This window comes from Rutidosis leptorrhynchoides, chromosome 8, assembly GCF_046630445.1.
Source record: "Rutidosis leptorrhynchoides isolate AG116_Rl617_1_P2 chromosome 8, CSIRO_AGI_Rlap_v1, whole genome shotgun sequence".
Taxonomy (NCBI): domain Eukaryota; kingdom Viridiplantae; phylum Streptophyta; class Magnoliopsida; order Asterales; family Asteraceae; genus Rutidosis; species Rutidosis leptorrhynchoides.
The window spans coordinates 8,368,484-8,390,301 of NC_092340.1; the positions used below are offsets into that span (position 1 = coordinate 8,368,484).

Here is a 21,818-nt window from a genome sequence, read left to right on the forward strand (position 1 = left end):
AAACTGACGTCATCAACCAACTGATCACCATATTATTGCATGTGTCCCAAAGTTCAGCTTGCCTATCATCATTGACAGGCCTAGTCAACGTACCAGTAAGAAAGCCTGTTTTACGCTTAGTAGAAATAGCAATTTCAACTGAACGACGCCATGACCGATAATTCTGTGCTCCAGTTAGCTTCTCTTGAATTGACAGAGATCCAGGACCTTCAGATGGATGCAAATACAAAGGACTTTGAAAATCAACTTGATTCATGTTGAATCGAACTTAGATTGAAGAAATTGATTACACAGAAAGTTGTGGAAGCTTATGAATAGATCGAACAAATTGACAATTGAATCAACAATTCACGAAGCTTATGAACAGCTTGAATTGTTAAGAGATTCAGTCATTCATCACTATCGCTCTGATACCATGTGAATCGAAAGATAATGATGAAATTAATTGAGAGTGAATGAACAATGATTACTTGAATTTCATTATGTTCAACTTAATTACAACAATTCATCACTCTTACATATATACCCAAATTCTAGGTTACGAACTACTTAACCACCAACAACAGAAAAGTAACCGACACTCTCAAAATTACAATATGAACCCCTCTACTTCTATTTACAACTAACAGACCTGTACATAACACATCAGCCCCTGCACTTCTTTTGAGCTTTCGATTGACTTCTATAATCTAACCCATCTTAATAACAAACATCTCAACCATCAAAGTTCAAAGCCAAAAACAGCAATGTATTCCTTTGACTAAAAGACTCAAAATTTAACAACTACCTAGCCAAGCTAAGTCACAACGGTAGCCATTCAAGCAGTTATAATCAACACACTTAACAAAAGCACACCGTCAGCCTCTACAATGTTCCTATAACAAAGTAACATAAGTATAGATTTATAATACCCCCTCTAAAGCACAATCATTGACATTCATGTCAACTTGAACATGAAGTAAAAATATTAATAGATAATCCATCAAAAAAGAACCCATTACAGTCATTGATTAGTCGAATAAGTGTGAAGTTTAACATTTTGTCAGTAAATGTTACTTATAAACATTACAATCATACTAATGTTAAGTAAATAATAACTCACCAATAGGTTCCATAATCTTACTTCATATCATGAAGATCATTGTAATCCACTGGATTGAAGCGTGCTTCAACGGCTCGATATGAAAGATGACCAACTTTACAACTTTTTTAACTCGTCTTTCCACCCTGGTCCCGCGCCCGCTGCCGTCCGGCCCGCGTTAGAGGGAACTTGCAATTTTGAAAGGGTGGGTGAATTGTACCTTAGTGATCCGATTAAAGGTAACCTTGCACTCATGATGATCAACTTGTACTTTTCCTATATGGTTGAACACCAAAGTTCTCAATTAGACAGTAGTTGCCCTCAACCAATAACTGAGCAAAACCTAATAATATACATATGTTTTTTATGCCATTAGCAATTGTCCCTTGTCAGTAGTAAAATAATTTTTAAGAAACATATTACTCTATTAATAATATAAAAAATTACATAAAGTGACATTATCAGTTTATTAGTTTATATATGAATTAATAGTAAAAAAATATTGAATATAGATAATATCATAATAAAATATTTAAATAAAATTGTATAAAGTAATCAAACCTTATCGTCAACCATGATCATTTCATAGCAGCTAATCTCCTCTTTCAGGTTGTGAAGTATGTTACAAGCCCCATCACGAATATTGTTACCCTAATCTTGCATGTTGGAGTGTTGCTCACATCCAACAGGTTCAATGCTGTATAAACTTGTTCAAACTCAGAAAATGTAAAGGATGTATGATATATCATTAAAGGGTTTATTCAAGGATACACATTTCTCTTAACTCGCTCATTTTCCCTACAGCAAATTCATTTTACCCACCATGACCATGAGCTTTCAGCACCAATACATTTACTAGTACCCCATACTTAGGTTGTTTAAGTCGGGACTCATCAGAGATTAATCTCGGATTAATTACCAATTGAAAAACAGACTAAGGCCTTGTTTACTTTTAGCTTATTGGACTTAATTGAATGAAATACTTTTTCGGTCAGCACAATTAGGTGTTTACTTTTTAGCTTTTCATTAATTTTAACTGAGTGAGTGCCTGTCCTAGAAATTCCAAAATGGCATGTCCTCCCCCATACAGCTGTTTATTTGGTTTATTTTCCCAATATTACCCTTTATTCAATTCATTTACATTTTTGATACTCCGACGAATTGAACTAAAAAAAATCTTCTTTCTGGAAACCCGTCACCACTTGATACTCCGACGACCCTGTATATTCCGATTTATAAATCCCTCTGTCCGTTACTTCAATTTCACCGGCTACTCCGTCACAGTCTACGCATCGATTGTCATCACCTACGCACCGTCTGCTACTCCGGCACAGGGAAAAGACGTTGGTGTCCCGGATTGTGGAAGATTCGAGTTGTATTTATCTCAAATTTATTTATGATTATTATTATAATTAAAATTTTGTGGTTCTGTAATGAATTAGAGAAGGAATGGAATGGTCCATTCTATCTGACGGGATGAAGTGAATTATGCCTCAAGAAATGTAAATCCTTCCGTTTCCATCTTCATTCTATGAGAAAGGGTTGTTTTTGATATTTAGGAATGGAATGGTCCATTGGTTGTGAAAGTGATATCGATGTTGTTTGTAAAAATGAGAAAGTTTGTCAAACTGATATGGACGTCTCTACAGGTGATCTTTATGAGCTTCCTTTTTTAAATGAGTGGGCACGTATGCTAATTAAAAGATCCAAGGCTGATATTATTCAGCATAAAAAAATTACTACTACGTATTATGTTTAAGGGGTAAAATTGTTATTATAATTATTCAATCGATTTATTCAGCACAATAAGTAAACATGATTATTCTTTTAATGATTACTACATATAGTCATTCCATATTCATTCTGCCTTTATCCATAAGTGAGTTAATGAAACAAAAAGTAAACAACCCCTAAGCTATATACCTGACAGAAAGAGAAGAATGTTATATACGAGGCTGATTTAAAAGTCAGATATTAGGTCAACCGTGTTAATCAAAGCCATCAGTAGTCCAACTAGATCCTCTCATGGGTACTGCTCCGTAAGACCAATCCCAACCATGACGCCGTCATCAATACTTTCTCAGCGCCACATCAGCTTTCTCTCTCCTCCTTCTTCCTCACATAACACTCTCATAACACACCATTGCCAACCATGACATACTTCCTCAAATTTTATTATTTTTAATTATTATTATTATTATTATTATTATTATTATTATTATTATTATTATTATTATTTATTTTATTTATTTATATATTATTATTATTATTATTATTATTATTATTATTATTATTATTTTAACTAACAAATAAATAATTGTTTTTGAACATCACATTTATTAAACAACGAACATACGGTTACATTTTTTTGAAGAAAAAAAAACGACATAAACTTGAACATAAATTAAAAATTACATTCATCATCTTCATCACAATCGTCGTACTCGTATTCTTCTTCGTTTTCTTCGTCGTCTTCTTCTTCTTCATCGTCTTGGTCATCATTGGCGTTTGTAGCGGAAGGTCCCACTTGTGGTACTTGTCGAATACGAAAATTTGCAGGAAGATTTCAAATATGTTAGATGAGCTTTTGTCGTAGAAGATGATGAATGGTCGAATCTTGCAATTATTTATTAGCGCGAATGTGCGCTTGAACCCTTTCCTCAATGGATCTTCTTGGACGACAAGCGGACCTATAATTTTCTTCAAGTTCGCACATTGCCCTTCCGTTATCCTCGGTGATCATATTGTGTAATATTACACAAGTGTGCATAATTCTTCGAATTCTTTCAACATAGAATTGTCGGGAAGAGCTTTTAATTATTGCCCAACGACCTTGAAGCACTCCGTAGGCCGGTTCAATATCTTTTCGGGCAGCTTCTTGAAACCTCTTAAATTTTGCTGCCTCAGGGATAGGTGGATTTTTGAAAGACTTAACCAAAGTCGCCCATTCAGGATATATCCCATCGGTTAAATAATAACCTTTTATTGAAATTACACCCACTAACCGAAAAATTACACGCAGCCCCAATGCATGCAATCTAGACTACCCAACATGCCCGGAAAACCGTGTATTTCAGCATGCGCGGTTACAAGACGACGTACGTCTTGTGGAGTCAATTTTCTCAAATATTCAATAGCGTACAAATGAAATACACTTTTACAAAAATTATTCAAACAATCGTATGACGTTTGTTGACCCATATGTAAGTACTCGTCAAAAGCATCTGGTGTAGTACCGTACGCTAATTGACGTATTGCGGATGTGCATTTTTGAAAAATATTGAAACCAAGCGTCCCAGTAGCATCCTGCCTTTGACGAAAATATAAAAAATATTTCGGAATAGGTTCTTGAGAATAATTAATTATACCTTAGCATATGCATATGAACAGTGGCCGACTCATTCTATAACGTCTCCGAAAATAATCCCCGAGGAAAGTGGGATTATCGGAAAAATAATCATTCCATACCCGCATACCGGTTCCCTCTCGGTCTCTTACTAAAAATCTTCTAGGCCCTCTTGGGATCGGTTGGTCGATTTCTTCTTCTTGATCTATCGTATCAAGTAGATCGAGTGCGACAGTACCAAAATCCAAAAACTCGCAGCATCTATTGCATATTTTGTGAGACTATCCAATTTTGGAGGCATTGGTGATTGTTGAGTGATATTGAAGGTTTAAAAGTGTGATATATGTTGGTATGATATGAGAGTAAAAATGTTATTTATGTTGATATGGGATAGTTATGTATATATAGAGTGAAGGTATTGGGAAAAGAAAAAAAAAGCTAACAAATTAAATCTAACGGCTATATGCCCGTTAGAATTGCAAGAAACAAACAAAATGGGCGCCCTCAAACATGCTACTGGATGACAAATACGAGGGCGACGAGCGGCAGGGCGGAGGTGGGAGGAGGGCAGCGATATTGCTAATGGCGCCCTCGAGGGCGGATTCCGGTGACATGCTCCATGGCGGGTCATTGGGAATGGTCTAATACAATCATGATTAATAACTCGGTATACTTTATTGGTCAATGACTCAAGGGTGGTTAAAATGAGAGCACGCTTAATATCGGATCCGAACTAACCTTTGATGAGTTAGAGAATATCTTAAGCCGCAATTAAGAGGTTAAAACCCAATCACTACAATATTTTGAATGTCTTACAAAATCAAAAGTAAAGTTCAAACCCAAAACAAGACAAATATCTAAATGCAGTAATGCTTAAAATTATCTGGATTGACAAAATAAAGAGTCAAGTTCGAAGCCAAAACAAGAGGGGATTTAATTGTTACAACCGCTTGAACGACGTGTCTTGATTAACATAAAAAATAATACTCGTCGTAATAATAATAACTGAAGGTTAAACCCAAAGCACTATGAGATTGGATTTAATTGTTCACGGTTTCACTTGACTCCTTTAGATCGCCTACAATACCAAATAATATCAGACTATTGTATAAGGTTTTGTGTAAGGTAATAGGGTCTTGCTTTCATAAGCTTATCATCATGCCTAATAACAAAATAACAAGACATTAAAATAAATCAACCACCACGAGACATTCGAATTAGTAGGTCAAATAGAGTATTAAAAGACAATAACATTTGTGACATATATTTTCATAAACAGGTAAGTTTGAAATTAACAAGACGAGAATTATTTGTTATATACATTTTCATGGCCACTCTTCCCAACATACCATTTATAAAATCAATTAAAAAATAACTGCAACTGAATTTGACAAAACGTTCCTAACAGTTAACAATTAAAAATATAAACCTAACTAGATAAAAGTGGATTAAGTTGTATACCTGACTTGATTCCCATGTTTCCTCGATTGATTTGCTTGTTTCCTCACTTGATGTGCTTGTTTCCTCACTTGATTTGCTAGCACGTCATCAGAAAGAATTAAAATAAAAAAGAACTAATAAAAATAAGAGTTTAAGCAACTAAATAGCCATATACTTTCATTTTCCTTTTTGTTTCAATGTAGGGTATGAAGAATATTCAAATGAAATCTATATTTAAGTTGAGATTGAGGGGACAAATCTCAGCCTTTAGATTGAGATTGATCAACGGATCAGATTAAAAGTCCCAATATATGGCGGAGGGGTATTTTTGTCCACACAGGCAAAATATGTTATACACCCACCGCTTGGAATTTCATTCCATCGTATCTGTATTTCACACACAAACACACACTTCTTTCTAGGGTTTCAACATCGACCGCTAATTTCCTTCGATCAACACCGATCAAAGCTGCCATTATCAACAATCATCAACAGCTATACACATTAATCGATTATCTTCCATCAAACATGGCTAAATCGGAGCATTCTCTAATCAAAAAATCGTCGTCGGCTGAAAAGCATGTTCCGGCTAATAAAAAAGCTCCGGCCAAAACGACTGGTAATTTTAACAAGTTTTGTTGATGTTCGTTTATAATCAATCAAGTTTGTTTGTATTCCTTTGATGATTTCAAATTTCAGGGTTTCGTCATATAGCATTCGTGTGTGTGCTTCTTTAAGCACATGATTTTTGTTGTGATTGTTTAATATGTGCTTTTTATCTTCTTTATGAGTTGCACATTTGTTGTTCTTAAATCAGATTGTATATATAAGTTTTGTTATTACCTTTTAGGTTTTATCAATCACATGTGATTATTACAAGAAATCACTTTCGAATACACATTTAGCTGTTATATTTGCTTCTTTAATCACATGTTATTCGTTGTGATTGTTTAATATGTGCTTTTTATCTTTTGTATGAGTTGCACACCTTTTAGGTTTTATTCAATCACATGTGATTATATAATAAATCACTTTTGAAATCTGTTAACAAATGTTATTTGCTTCTTTAATCACATGTTATTTGTTGTGATTGTTTAATATGTGCCTTTTATCTGTGTATGAGTTGCATATCTGTTGTTGCTAAATCAGAGTGTAAGTATAAATTTTGTGAGTATCTTCTAGGTTTTTTCAATCACATGTGATTATACAAGAAATCACTATGGAATTCACATTTAGCTGTTAACAAATGATATCACCTTTGATTTGTTTTGTTCAATGTTACTGATTTACTTTTGTAAATCACATTTTTCAGGTAAAAGAAAACACCAGTCTGTTACCAATGCCGTTGATAATCCCAAACAGAAACACAAAGTTAAGGATGTTCCTTCTGATGATGAAGTTGAGTCTAAGCTACCTGCTCTTAGGCTAAGGACAACACCGGCGCAGTTTGCAAAGGTGATGTGTTCGTTCACCCCCGAACAAAAAGTTTGTGTCACGAGACTTGGGTTTCGTTCTTTAATTGGGTTTAATATAGACCAATTGCCGGGTAATCTTGTTTACTATGTTGTTGACAATTTCGATGGTGATGAGATGATAATAAAGACTCAAAAAGGAAACATTAAGGTTGATTCCCAAGCTGTCCACGATGTGTTTGGACTCGAAGATGTTGGTACTGATATAGACACCTTGGAACTCAAGCTTGGTAGTCTTTTTGTTCAAAATTAGTTGAATCAGTTTCCACCACCCCCGTTTGTCACCCGTTCATCTTCACTGTGTTCTAAGATCCTGACCTCAACGGAAGTTGATAGTATCTTTCAGATGAACTTTATCATGTTGTTTGCAAGCACGATGGTGTCATGTGAAAGAAATGGGAAAGTGAGTTCGTATGTGTTGATGAGGTTGTCTGACGATGTTGATATTTCAAGTATCAACTGGTCCATGTTTCTTCTTTCTTCATTGAAATATAGCAAAAATGGATGGAACAGAAATGATCCCAACTGTTTCTACACCGGTCCTGCTACTTTTCTCACCGTGAGTTATCTTTTCATTATCTATATATCATATATGATTTTCAACAATCTTTTTTACGAATTGGTTTGATAACTATGATTTTTTTTTCGTGTTTGTTTCTTAGCTGCTCTATCTCGACCGTACAAAGTTTGATTCTTTTCCTGTTGTTCGTGGGCGTCCAGTTTTCAAGAACTGGAAAGGAGCCATTGCGGTTCGTGCAAAGAAAGAGGCTGAGCTCGGATCATTTGGGCTGTTGGAACTTGCAGATGAATATGACGAAGAAGCAGAAAATGGGGAGGGTTTTCTCGAACTTGAAGATGAGGATAAGGCTGATCTGCGTGCGATTGAGGTAGGTTTTTTTTTTTTTTTTTTATAATTCAAACACCTGTTTTTACTAATTAAATCATGCTGTGTTAGTATGATTTTTTGTATACAATCACCTGTGATTGAATTTTTGTATACAATCACATGTGATTTTATGATAAAATCACATGTGATTGATTTTTTGTATACAATCACCTGTTTTCACTAATTAAATAATACTTGGTCTGATTATACATTCAGTAAATAATATTATATTATGCGATAACTTTGATCTTTTTTTATAACTATTCTAAGCTTTTTGCACATTATATGCAGGGTTATTGTGAAGTTATCGAGGAGAAGTTTAAATTGGTCAATGAGTTGAAGCATTTTTTATCACGGACAATACGTGAAAGTTTGTCCAAGTACCCAGATGAGAAGATATTGATATCTTATGAAAAGAAGTTGAACGAAGTCTTTAAAATGGATGTGTGTGATGTGAAGACTGACGATGAGATGGAGGATGAGTCAGAGGGAAAAGACGATGATGATGTCAACAATGATGAGTCAGAGGGAAAAGACGATGATGATGAGAAGAAGGCCGAGTCAGAGGGAACTGACGATGATGATGACGATGATGATGACCACGATGATGATGAGAAGAATGCTGATTCGGAGAAAAAAGATGATGAATGTGTTGATGTAAACAAGGTTGAGTCTGAGAAAAAGATTGATGATGGGCAATCCAAGGCTGATGATGATGTGAATGATGAGCAAGAAGTTAATCTTGATTCCGATGATCCAATTGTTCCAGTTGTGACAGAAGTTGTAGGTCCAAAGGTTGCTAAGAAAGATGTTGACAAAGATCAAAATGAAGAAGAGTACACATCTTTGACACAATGGTTTAACAACAACGTTAATGAGGTCGTTGATATTTGTGAAATTATATCTTTACTTAATGCACCAACAAGCCTTACATGGTTACCTGTTCATAATACTCCAACAATGATGAATTTAACACCACCTACTTTTCATCTCTTATCTCAGGAGGATAAATATGGGAACAAGGAGTATGATGAAGCTGTGAAATTGTTAGACAAGGGCAAGTTGGCAAGCAGCCCTGAAGTTGGAAAAACGTTACCGAAACAAACGGCTGTCCAGTCAAAGAAATTTTGTAAAAAAGCTATAAAGAAAGATCGGACAATCGTTCTTAGATCTGCTTATATCAACAAGCTGACTGTTGTGTCTGACATTCTGACAAACTCTGAGCTTATTTTGGCTATGGAATTATTTTCGATGAAGCTTAGCCCTTCGTGAGTTTTCTAAAATTTTTCCTTTTAATACATACAAATCCTTCTGCTTTATAAGCCAATCACATGTGATTATATTATGAAATCACATGTGATTATATTCTGAAATCACATGTATTAAACTAACCCCCCCCCCCTTTTTTGTTTGTTAGTGAGACTGTTTTTGAATCAAGAAAAGGCAGCATGATACACCGTCTTAGTTTGGAATCACTTTGCCCCGATGTTTATGTTGAGGCTAGTGTAATTGATTTATGGAGCTTTATACTGAACGAAGAGCAAAAGTACAGAGGACAATCTATCCCGTCTAGGTTTTTTTTCCCTTCTTCAATCATTGTAAGTTTTATCGTTTAAAAATTTTTATGTACTATATTAGCTTGCTGTTTCTATCTGTGTGTTATGGTTCTTAATACTTAGTCACATGTGATTGTTATATATAATCACATGTGATTCTTATATATATAATCACATGTGATTATTATAGATATAATTACATATTATTGTTATATATGATCACATGTGTTATTTTATTTACAGTATTCTTACTTGTATGACAACAAGAACATGAAAAAGGAAGATAAGCTGATGATAATCAAAGAAAGTGCTAATTCTTGGTTTCGATTTTTTCCAAAGCTTGCGTCACTCCGAAAAGTTGATCTTGTATGTTATTTCTAGCTTACATTTGTATGTCTATTTGCCTTTATATCATAATCAATTATTTGTGTTCTAATAATTTCTTTCTTTTTTGATTTTTACAACAGGTATTTTTCCCAATCTGCAGACATGGGCATTTCTTTGTCTTGGTGATTGACATGAAAGTTCCCAAGCTCTACATACTTGACAACTCTTCGGTAGTTAAAAACTATGCTGCAAGATACGCCAAAGTTTTCAATCTTTTGGTTAGTGTTTATTATAATATCATTACTTGTACATTTTCCACTTCAATATCAGTTTTTTTGCTTCCCCTGTTTACACTTAATGTTTTTAAACATCTGCTCAATCATTAATTTAATAACTATTCATTTTTTATGATTTTGTTTTTTCCAGCTATATGCTTTTGCTGAACATATGAAATTTCATAAGCATCCTTTTGCAAATCAAATTGAAAAATTGGAACGAATTAGGATTTCGCTGCCATGGAAAACAATAGATAATGTTGTGGATTGTGGCGTGTTTGCTATGTTCCACATGGACATGTTTAAAGCAAGATCAGAGAATGAGTGGTCTGATGTATTGGTGCCTGAGTCGGCTGAACAAAAGAATCAGCTACGGAAGCTGAGGATTCGCTATGCATCGAAGATTTTGTCGCATGATCTAAACATACATGTTGAGCAGATGTTAAGAAATGCAAGAAATTTTGCCGCATTCCATGAAAAGAAATATTATAGGAAGGTTATCATTTCTGCAAAACAATCAAGAGGTGTCCGAGTTGAAAAAGCTAAAAATCAAGAGGTGCATGACCAGCAATCTAATGAAGAGTGAAGTTTTTTGAAGATGTATTTTATTGTTCTGCTTTGATAGTTCAGTGTATGGTTAGATGTAGATGGTTGGAAAGATGTGTTTTGGTTAATGACATGTTAGTTGTTAGATGTTGATGGCTCTTTTGGTCAAGATGTTTTTTGGTTGATGACATGCTACTTGATATTTTAATGCATGGTTTAGATGTTCATATATTTATTGTCTCTAATGCTTGGATGGTTATGATTCTTGGTGGTTGATGGTTGATTAAAAATACTATACAGCTACAAGTTATTCCTCATGCAATCACATGTGATTTTTGCATTTGCAATCACAAGTAATAATATATAACAATCACATGTGATATTACATATATAATCACTTGTCTTATTCAATCAAATCTGATGGTAATATAAAATCACATGTGATTGAACTACTTAATCACATGTGATTTTAGTATATAATCACAACCGTTAACATACTTTATGTGATATAAAATCACATGTGATTGAACTACTTAATCACATGTGATTTTAGTATATAATCACAACCGTTAACATACATTATGTGATATAAAATCACATGTGATTGAACTACTTAATCTCATGTCATTGTCTTATTCAATCAAATCTGATTGTAATATCACATGTGATTGAACTACTTAATCACATATGATTTTAGTACATAATCACAACCGTTAACTACATTCTTTTACAAATTGATTTTGCAAAGACCTCTCACCACCATTAGGACCCATCACATGGTTTTTGGGTTTAGGGACTAATTGATTTTACAAATGATTCTTAATGTCATTGGCTTTATTCAATCACATGTGATTATACTATATAAAATCACATGTGATTGAACTACTTAATCACATGTGATTACAGTATATAATCACAACTGTTGATATACATTATGTAAAATCAAAACCATAAATAAAAAATGTTCCAAACACATTAACAATTTTTAACAGTTGTTCTTGAAATAAAGTAACAAAATATAAAAAAATGAAAGTCAAACATTTAATAGGAACACCAAAATTAACAATTGTACGAATATAAAAAATAAAAAATAAAATCAACGTTTGTCTTTGTCACAACCCCTGCAATTGTGTTCATGTGATCCACAATTACTGCAAGTAATCTTTCTTTTTTTGCTTTCCAAAATTCCTTTCTCTTTTCCACTCATGAGACGCTTATCTTTTCCACAACCTTTGTATCTCCCAATCGATGGGTTTTGTATGTCTAATGAATTAGGTTTTGAAACACCAACCATTTCTTGTATGACATCATCTTTTTTCTTAAACTGTTTTGGCACTTGAGCCTCAACTTCTTTCTTCACCATTTTAACTTTTTCAAGAAGCACTTGTAGCATCGTTTCATCCTGCCCAATTAGTTCAACACAATCATCAACAACTGATGTGATTTCATTAATAGAATTTTGAACAGCAATGTTTTCGTTGCCATATCTGTTTCTCCTTGATCTTAACTCTGGTGGTATTATATCCCTTCTCCAACGCCTCATTATGTATTTTTCAGGGATTTCATCTATATTATCGTTCTTCAATATCCAAAAACAATGTCTACAAAGAAGACCAAATCTTAGATAGTGTCTACATGTACATATTATTGATCCATCTTGGTGGTTATGAAGTACCTTCATAATGAAAAAAGTATGAAATTGATGTATAAGCCAATCACAAGTGATAAGTACCTATTTAAATATGACAACTGATGTATAAGTCAATCACAAGTGATAAGTACCTATTTAAACTATTTTAACAAGTGAGATTCAAACTATTGCACAAATGTTATTCCATACATGAAAAAATATGTAAATTAGTTTACCTTGTATTTGAAGAACTCTTTTTCTTCATTCGAGCCTTCCCTTTTATCCTCCATACTTGAGCCTTCATCTTTTTTCCCTTCATTCGAACCTTCATTTTTCTTCCCTTCATTCGAGCATTCCTTTCTCTTTTCCAATTTCTCTTTAACAACAAATATTTCCGTGTATTCCTCTTTGTCCATTTTATCCAACGAACATTTATACAAAGCTGCAACAATCTCTTGTTGAATAATCAGAAAAATTGTATTCGTGTATACCTTCGATGCATGTTTTTCAATTGTTAGCAACGTTAATAATTTTGGGTTTTTCTTGATTGTCTGTACATCCAAAGATTCTTGTTTTGACCTCTGTTTTAACATGGCAGATTCAAAGCCGTCCATAAAAGTCAACAGATTTGATGCAGATCTTGTAAAGTGTGAAAAAAAAGCATTTTCACTCTCTGATCTTGAAGTAGTTCGCATCAAACCAAACATTTCAGTCTCGATGAAATATGCTGGTATCCAACTTGATCTAACATCAAACATATATTTGAACCAACTGTCATTCTTCAATGAAAAATCGTCCATCAACTTTTCCCATTTTTCTTCAAAAACAGTTGGTTCTATGTACATATTCCACACAATTTTATCAAATCTCTTCTTGAAGTCTTTTTCTTGTTTGTCTTCAATATTAGGATTTGCTTCTTGAATCTGTAATCACATTTGATTGGTTAATAATTCATATTAAGAAAATTATGTATATGTATCATTAACCATTTCAATCGCATGTGATTAGTTACATGTAGTCTTCAATAACAAAACTCATACCTTTGATGGCACCTTCCTCATAATGTGCCACATGCATAGTCTATGCTTTGCCGTCTTAAAGACCTCTTTTATGGCTATCGCCATTGATTTATCCTGATCTGTCACAATCATGTTTGGCTCTTTCCCGAATGTCTTCATGAAGCAATTAAGTAGCCATTTGTAACTCTCGGCTGTTTCATCCCTGATCATTGCCGCAACAACAGTGACACACCTACGGTGGTTATCTATTCCAGTAAATGGTACAAACTTGAGGTTGTACCTGTTAATAAAAAGACAATATTAGAAACTCAGATAAGCGAAACAACCTGTCAATCACATGTGATTAGAAGCTGTAAAAACCAGGTATCATACCTGTTAGTTCTATATGTTGCATCAAATGAGATAACATCACTAAACTCCTTGTAGTTGCACTTTGCAACTTCATCCGCCCAGAAAATGGAATGTAATTGACTTTTTTCAAGCTTGTACTCAAATGAAAAACCAGGAACATATTTTTTCCTTTCTTCCATTTTGTTAACGAGCATTTGAGAATCAGTTGCATTGATAAACACATTCAAATCTCGTTTCCAGTTTCTGAAGTCAATTACAGTTCCATGAACATTTTTTTCAGACCCTTTCATATTGCTGTAAACTTCGTATGCCTTTGTTGGACCAATATTTGATACCGTCGAATGGTATACAAACAACTTCTCTGCATACCTCATTTGTCTTTCCTTTTTACTTAAATGTCTGTATTCTATTGGTAGCAACTCATGATTATGTTGTTCTTCAAAGTCAGCAAGAACGAAAGTATCTGTTCCATACACCCGGTCGAATCTAACTTTAGCCCTACATCCTGTGCATTCCATGTTGCTTTTCCGAATTGGCTTTTTAGTTTCTTGTAATGTGTCAAAGTAGACTTCCTTTGGTGTGCCAGCCTTGTTGCATAAGTAATATTTTTGTTTCACTAATCCAGATTTTGCAGTTTTTTGTCCAGCCTTTCTTATGTCAAAACATGCATGATATGCATATAACCTATACATCTCTTCACATTGATCAAGTGTTCCATAATTATGACCAATGACCGGTAAGAAAAGTTTGTCAACAATTGGTGCATAATACAATGATCCACCCGGTGTTTCGTTTTTACGTGTTGCAGTTGCTTTTGGTGAATTATAATCTGTGGAAACTAAATTACAATGTTAATTGAATGTTTAACTGAAATAAGAGACAATATACATATCACATAATATATTATCATATAACGCAATCACATGTGATTCAATAAGTAAAAATTTACAACAATTATATTTTCAACTTCATCTTCATTGTATTCATCAGTAATCACTTTAAATCCCAGTAATGTATTATCATAAAACAATCACATGTGATTTTTACAAGAAATTACATGTGATTTTACACCAGATATTACTTAAAGTCACAAAAACACTAATTCATTAAAAGCTAATCACATGTGATTGAATGAGTAAAAATTTACAACAATTCGATTTTTATCTTCATCTTCATTGTATTCATCAGGAACCACTTTTAAATCCCAGTAATGTATTATCATAAAACAATCACATGTGATTTTACAATATATTACATGTGATTTTACACAAGACATTACTTAAAGTCACAAAAACACTAATTCATTAAAAGCTAATCACATGTGATTGAAGACGAAACGATATACATACCATCATCATTCTGAATTTCGTTGATGTCTTCATCACTGATATCGTATTCCCTCTCTGGTTCCATTGCTTAAATTGAAGGTGTATATGAATTGATTGATCAATGAATTCGTATGTTAAGCAATTCGGAGTGAACGAGTGATTATCAATCTAAGTTAACGACGTTAGGTAATCGTATAATCAAGCAATCCGACTGAATTAATCAGAGTTAATGACGGAATCGAACTGATTGTTCGCCGGATAATCGTCAATCGCCATCACCAGGATCGTTTAGGGTTTTTGAAGGTTTTCGTTCGAGAGTGATTTGTTTCGTAGTAGGATTTCTATTTTTTGTAAAATGACCATAATACCCTAACTGTATTAATTGGTGCTTTAATCTGGATCATTGATTAAAAGTGATCCAAAGGCTGAGAACCGCCCCTTGGATTTCAACCTTTTTAATGGTTTCTTTGGAATACAACTCTGTAGGGTATATACCCAGAAAACTTACTATTGTAGGCTATGTATTTTGAACATATACTTTTATCAATACCTTTAAACATTTATCTATACCTTTAAACATAAATCAATTCTTCTAAACATTTATTTATCTGAATCAGACCAGATATCATCCGGAACTAGATCTGGGTTTGTTCATCTGGTACTTTGATTGAACTCCGGTTGGAGTTGCATGTGATTTAAGATGGTGGCGGGATCTGGTGGTTACAAAAGAAGCTGCGATTTGGTAGCGGTACGTTTGCAAGTTTCCAATTTTTGTATATTTGATTATTTTGTTCGAGTTGTGTTTTTCTTACTTTCAATTTGTAGATTTTTGAGATTTGAATCGATGTTTGATGATTTGTGAACTTGGAGTTTGGTAATTTGTTTTGAAGATGAAGATGAAATGAAGATGAAAACGCCCTCACATGCTTTGCACATGACTGTTTTAACGGAAAAAATTAACAATGTTAGCATGTATAACATATACCTTATTTATCACGTTAGCATGTTAAGTTGGTTTACAATAGCATTTTTCTGGGTATATAGCCCTACAATGGAATAAAAATGAAAGTATATAGCTATTTAGTAGCTTAAACCCTTAAAATAACAATAATTCTACATACGTTTTGATGACATTTATGAAACACCCTTGAAAACTATTAAAATTGCTGACAATTTATTGAATTTAATCAAATGATACCTAGGGTTAAGAAGAACATGCTACGGTAGACGCAGCTCCGCAGTGAAAATGGCATTATCGTACCGTTTTTCAGGCATTATCGGCATCATGATCAGATCAAGTTATCGATCGTTGACTAGATCATACCGGTATAGGAAACGAACTGCGTGATATACTAAAAGAAGGGCAAGCCACACGAAACTCATGTGTAAACTCCACCAAAATCTTCTTTAGAGATATACCATCAAACGAAAATGGCAAGGACTCTCTTATTTGATGCGGCAAATTTGAAGGCAAAATATATTTGGTGTCTACTTTGTTTCTAATGGTAGCAAATCCCTGAAAAAATGACATTATACTTCCATCGAGCTTCCCTTGGTCACAAAAAACCATTTTTGATGCAAAATATCATCATCAAATCAAATTGAAGAGGAACAAACGGAATGCTCTTATAACAAAAAGAGTTACCTAATTTGACTATGGAGCAAAGATGAGATAATTCTCTCCGATTGTCTACACACATGACTATCATACTGGATGATGTTGGATTTGGTTCCCCTTAATGATCTTTACGCAAATTAATTACTTTCCAGCCATTACCAACTAGTAAATCGAACTCGTAATAGTACAGTTTCGAATTTTCAATGTTAGCATACTTAATTGCATCTTTCGTTAATAGCAATATATAATTATCAAAGAATAGAAGGTGGTCTGTCCAAATAACGTTCTGACAGATTTACAACGTGGTTGGATCTCCCCTTTTTTCCACTTTCTGGCAGGTAAGTTTGTTTTCCAGCCATCCATCTATGACCATGGTCTGGGTGGTTGGGGTTCTTGCTGATTGTCAGTTTTCATCTGAGCTAGATGAAGTAGATCAACCCGATCGACTTACATATGAGATTCTGTGGAATATAGTGGCAAGGTTAGAGATTCTGAAGTTGTACAAAATGTGTACGGTAAATCGTGCATACTACGACTTGATCCGTCATAATGTGAATTTCATCAACGAATATAACAGGTTACTACTTCTCATACGTGTATAATTAAAAACTAATTATCTGATAAATCTAATCTAATACTCGGTGTATAAATTTAATTATATATCTTTTATACATAGCAACTATAATTTAGAGCACTAATATAAATAATAGAACACAAGTGTCAATTTAAAAAGAAAGTTTGTCAATATATTGCTACGAACAATCTACGAGTATTTACTAATTTGCTAGAAATTCTTTTAAGTTTAATAATTTCCACTGAAATTAATGAATCACTTCCATTGTTTCGTTCTTTTGTTGATGTAAGTTGTATAGTGATTATTTATTTTAATCGTATGTATGAATGATTCTACTCAATAAAGCAACTTATAAAAACTACTCTCTGTTATGATTTGTATTATGGTAATAGTGTATATTATATTTCTTTAGCCGTTCTACTCATTCAAGCATGGTAAAAGTTAAATTAACCAGAACCAACATGTTAGTCTATGTATAATATTAGAGCTAGAAAGCTTTTATTTTAAGCATATCTAAGTATTTTTTTCCAAATTTAAATCATCTGATAATTAATAGAATTAAATGGTTGAATCACTTATATTGTAGACTTTTTTACTAAATGCGACAAATATAACAGGGTGGCGGCAAATTCGCCATGGGTTATTATGTATACATTCAAGGACGATGTGTTACCATATGGTATCATTCATGTGTTAAGACTGTCCAAAATATTGTGCAAAAAGCATTAACTTCTAACATCACCCTTGATTAAAATTTCCATGACAATATTACCTTCTGGTTCAGGTTCAATAGCATCATTAGCTATTAAATCAAAGGTATCGATAACTATCATCCAATATTGTTATCGTACTGTTAAAGAATCTGTTAGAAACAGGGTATGTAAACAGATAATCTGGATATTTCTAGAATCGTGAAACACTTTCCTAATTGAATATTCCGACCCTCCTTGTCTCGGGTTACACGAAATTTCAATTGGGATAAGACTAGAAATGCAAATCGTTTCCAGACAAGAAGAATGCGATTTATGTGTATAGATTTGTGTGTTCGTTCTGTATGAAATTGAATAAGAATGAAAGCAGTTTTTCCAAAACTGATTATATAAAACAGTTTAGGCGGTTAACAAATGAATGGTTATGACGGTTGAAAAAGGAGCGGGAAAAACGTTTTATTTAAACGTTTCATTAAAACGTATCACTCCAGCCAGGGGCTCTGCCCCTTGGACCCCGCCAGGGGCGCTGCCCCTTGGACCCCGCAAGGGGGCGCAGCCCCCTTGACCCCCGCCATTACCGTGCGCCAGTGTCTAGTTTACTCTTATAGGCGTGCACTCCGCACTCACCGAACCCATGTTAAGTATCACTAGTCAACTCCTGCTTTCTAGTAAATCACAATCAGCTAAAATGTTAGTTGGATGACACTAAAATCACCAACAATTCCCCCCCATTTTAGTGTAATCCTTGATTTACTAAATGACCTCAATAAACAGACAAACCAATGCATAAATGAAAATGTTTCAGAAATTAAATTTTCATCTTAGTATATTACATCATCCAGAATTCGAGAATCGGGGTGTTTCAGAAATTAAACCCTTCAACCCATATGAAAACGAGAGAGTAATACACACATCAGTTTCTTACACTAATCTAATACACACTTGACACTTTTATAAGCCATGTGTCCCTATCCTTCAGTGAACATATCGGTAGCTAAGTCCAAAGCTCCCTTGAAGCGGCAAAACTTCATGCTCACATAGGTAGTTCTTCTACATCTTGCACCTGCATATGCAATTTTTCAAAAGAACTATTAAGAAGATAAACTTCAACCTACCTCAACTTGCAGTCTAAACACATACCTTGGGATCAGTATAATTATGTGTTTCAATCTTCAGAAAGTAAGCTTTCCACATTGAAATTCAGCTTCTAGCGTTTTACTAGAAGGGAATTGGGTGTCTTACTTTGGAAGATTTCGGTGGACTTCAATCCCACTCCAATAGCCGACTTGTGCACTAAGTCTCGGGCTAATGCTTTGGTTAGATGATCCGCTAAGTTTTCTTGAGATCTCACAAAATCCACGGATATCACACCATTCATGATCAACTCACGAATCATACCATGTCTAAGACCTAAGTGTCGCGACTTTCCATTGTACATATGACTATATGCCTTAGACACGGTAGACGAACTGTCACAATGGACTGAGATAGGAGATATCGGCTTAGGCCACAAAGGAATCTCATAAATCAGATTTCTCAACCACTCAGCCTCTTTACCAGCTGCTGCCAAAGCAACAAATTCTGACTCCATAGTCGAATTTGTAATGCACGTTTACTTCTTCGAAGCCCACGATATAGCACCTCCTCCAAGTAGGAATACCCAACCTGTCGTAGATGAATGATCTTCGACGTTGGTAATCCAACTTGCATCCGAATAACCTTCTATAACCGAAGGAAATCCTGAATAAGTAATACCATAATCCATGGTACCTCGCAAATACTTGAATACTCTAATTATAGCATGCCAATGAAGAGTAGTGGGATTACTAGTAAATCTACTCAACTTTCCCACGGCATAAGCAATATCGGGTCGTGTGCTAGTCATAGCATACATTAAACATCCAATAGCTCGAGAGTATTCAAGTGGTGACACAGCCTTGCCCTCATTGGGCACTAACTTCACACTCGGATCAACGGGAGTATTAACAGGTGAACAGTTATCAACTTCAAACCTTTTAAGTATCTTCTCAATATAATGAGATTGCGTAATCGAGATACTCCTCTCACCACGCTTGATCCTTATTCCAAGAATCACATCAGCTACTCCCATATCTTTCATGGCAAACTGTGATGACAAAAACTTCTTTGTTCGATCAACTTGATCTTGGTCAGTACCAAAGATCAACATGTCATCAACATACAAGCAAATGATCACACCTTTTCCAGATGGATCAAATTTGCTATACACACATTTGTCAAATTGGTTTAGTTGAAAACCATTGGACAATACCACATCATCAAACTTTTGATGCCACTGCTTCGGGGCTTGTTTCAGCCCATACAATGATTTAATCAACTTGCACACTTTATTCTCTTGCCCGGGAATAACAAATCCTTCCGGTTGCTTCATATACACTTCCTCCTCCAAATCACCATTTAAGAATGCTGTTTTGACATCCATTTGATGGATCACTAGGTCATGAATCGCAGCAAGTGATATCAGTAACCTAATAGTAGTGATACGAGCAACCGGAGCATAGGTATCAAAATAATCAATACCTTCCTTTTGTCTAAAGCCTTGGATCACCAATCTAGCTTTAAACTTGTCAATTGTACCATTGACTTTCATCTTCCTTTTGAAGATCCATTTGTTACCCAAAGGTTTACACCCAGGTGGCAAATCAGTCAACTCCCAAGTATTATTTTCCAAAATAGAGTCCATCTCATCGCGAATTGCTTCCTTCCAGAAAGCGACATCACGAGACCTCATAGCCTCATCAAAGGTTCTAGGATCCTCTTCTATACTATAACAGTAAGAAAATTGAGATTGAACACGATCTCTAGATCCTTCAACTAAGAAAAGTTGAAAATCAGAACCATAAGATTTGGGCGTCCTAATTCTAGTGCCCCTACGAGGTTCGGGTGTTACACTAGGAATTTCCTCCACGTGTTCTTCTTGAACAGTCTCATGTGAATGAGAGATAACATCCTTTGGTCTAGGAATCGATGTAAAACGAGACTCATCAAAGATCGCGTCTCTTGATTCTATAACGGTATTAACCGAAACAGAATCATTAGGTTCTATCACAAAGAACCTATAGGCCTTGGAATGCTCAGCATATCCAATAAAAATACAATCAATACCTCTTTCACCCAAAGTCTTCCTTTTGGGTTCGGGTAGTCTCACAACAGCTCGACATCCCCAAACTCGTAAGTAATGCAAGCTTGGTCGTTTCTTATACCAAAGCTCATAAGGAGTAGTCTTACCCCTCTTGTTAGGAACCCTATTCAAGATATAACAAGCCGTTAACATGGCTTCTCCCCAAAACCCCTCACTCAAACCAGAGTAAGACATCATGGAGTTAACCATTTCTTTGAGAGCTCTATTTTTCCTCTCAGCCACACCATTTTGCTGTGGTGTATAAGGAGCTGTAGTTTGATGTATGATCCCCACAGACTGAAAATATACCGGATCATAATACTCACCACCTCTATCAGTACGCAATGTCTTAATTAAACCATTTAGTTGCAATTCTACTTCAGTTTTATAGATCTTAAATTTGTCTAATGCTTCATCTTTTGTATGCAAAAGATAAACATAGCAATACCTAGACGCATCATCTATAAATGTGATCACATACTTCTTATTACCTAATGAA

General features: G+C 34.6%; 1 protein-coding gene and 1 long non-coding RNA gene across 3 annotated transcripts; one reads left to right on the top strand and one right to left on the bottom strand.

The window, feature by feature from the left end:
- Window positions 1–999: 999 nt before the first annotated feature.
- LOC139861854 (uncharacterized) lies at window positions 1,000–18,309 on the bottom strand. Of its 2 annotated transcripts, XR_011763981.1 has the most exons (5): window positions 16,903–18,309; window positions 16,456–16,773; window positions 5,889–5,964; window positions 1,643–1,778; window positions 1,000–1,357 (listed from the first exon to the last, which is right to left on the bottom strand). It is a non-coding gene; the product is annotated as an uncharacterized lncRNA (long non-coding RNA). The 2 variants fall into 2 exon arrangements; XR_011763980.1 differs by having other exon boundaries at window positions 16,456–18,309.
- LOC139861988 (uncharacterized) lies at window positions 7,599–10,969 on the top strand. The gene is made up of 7 exons (XM_071850524.1): window positions 7,599–7,878; window positions 8,002–8,226; window positions 8,517–9,493; window positions 9,643–9,823; window positions 10,025–10,147; window positions 10,249–10,386; window positions 10,535–10,969. The coding sequence occupies exons 1-7, from the start codon at window positions 7,840–7,842 to the stop codon at window positions 10,967–10,969; spliced, it is 2,118 nt and encodes a 705-aa protein (XP_071706625.1). The 5' UTR covers window positions 7,599–7,839.
- Window positions 18,310–21,818: the final 3,509 nt, after the last annotated feature.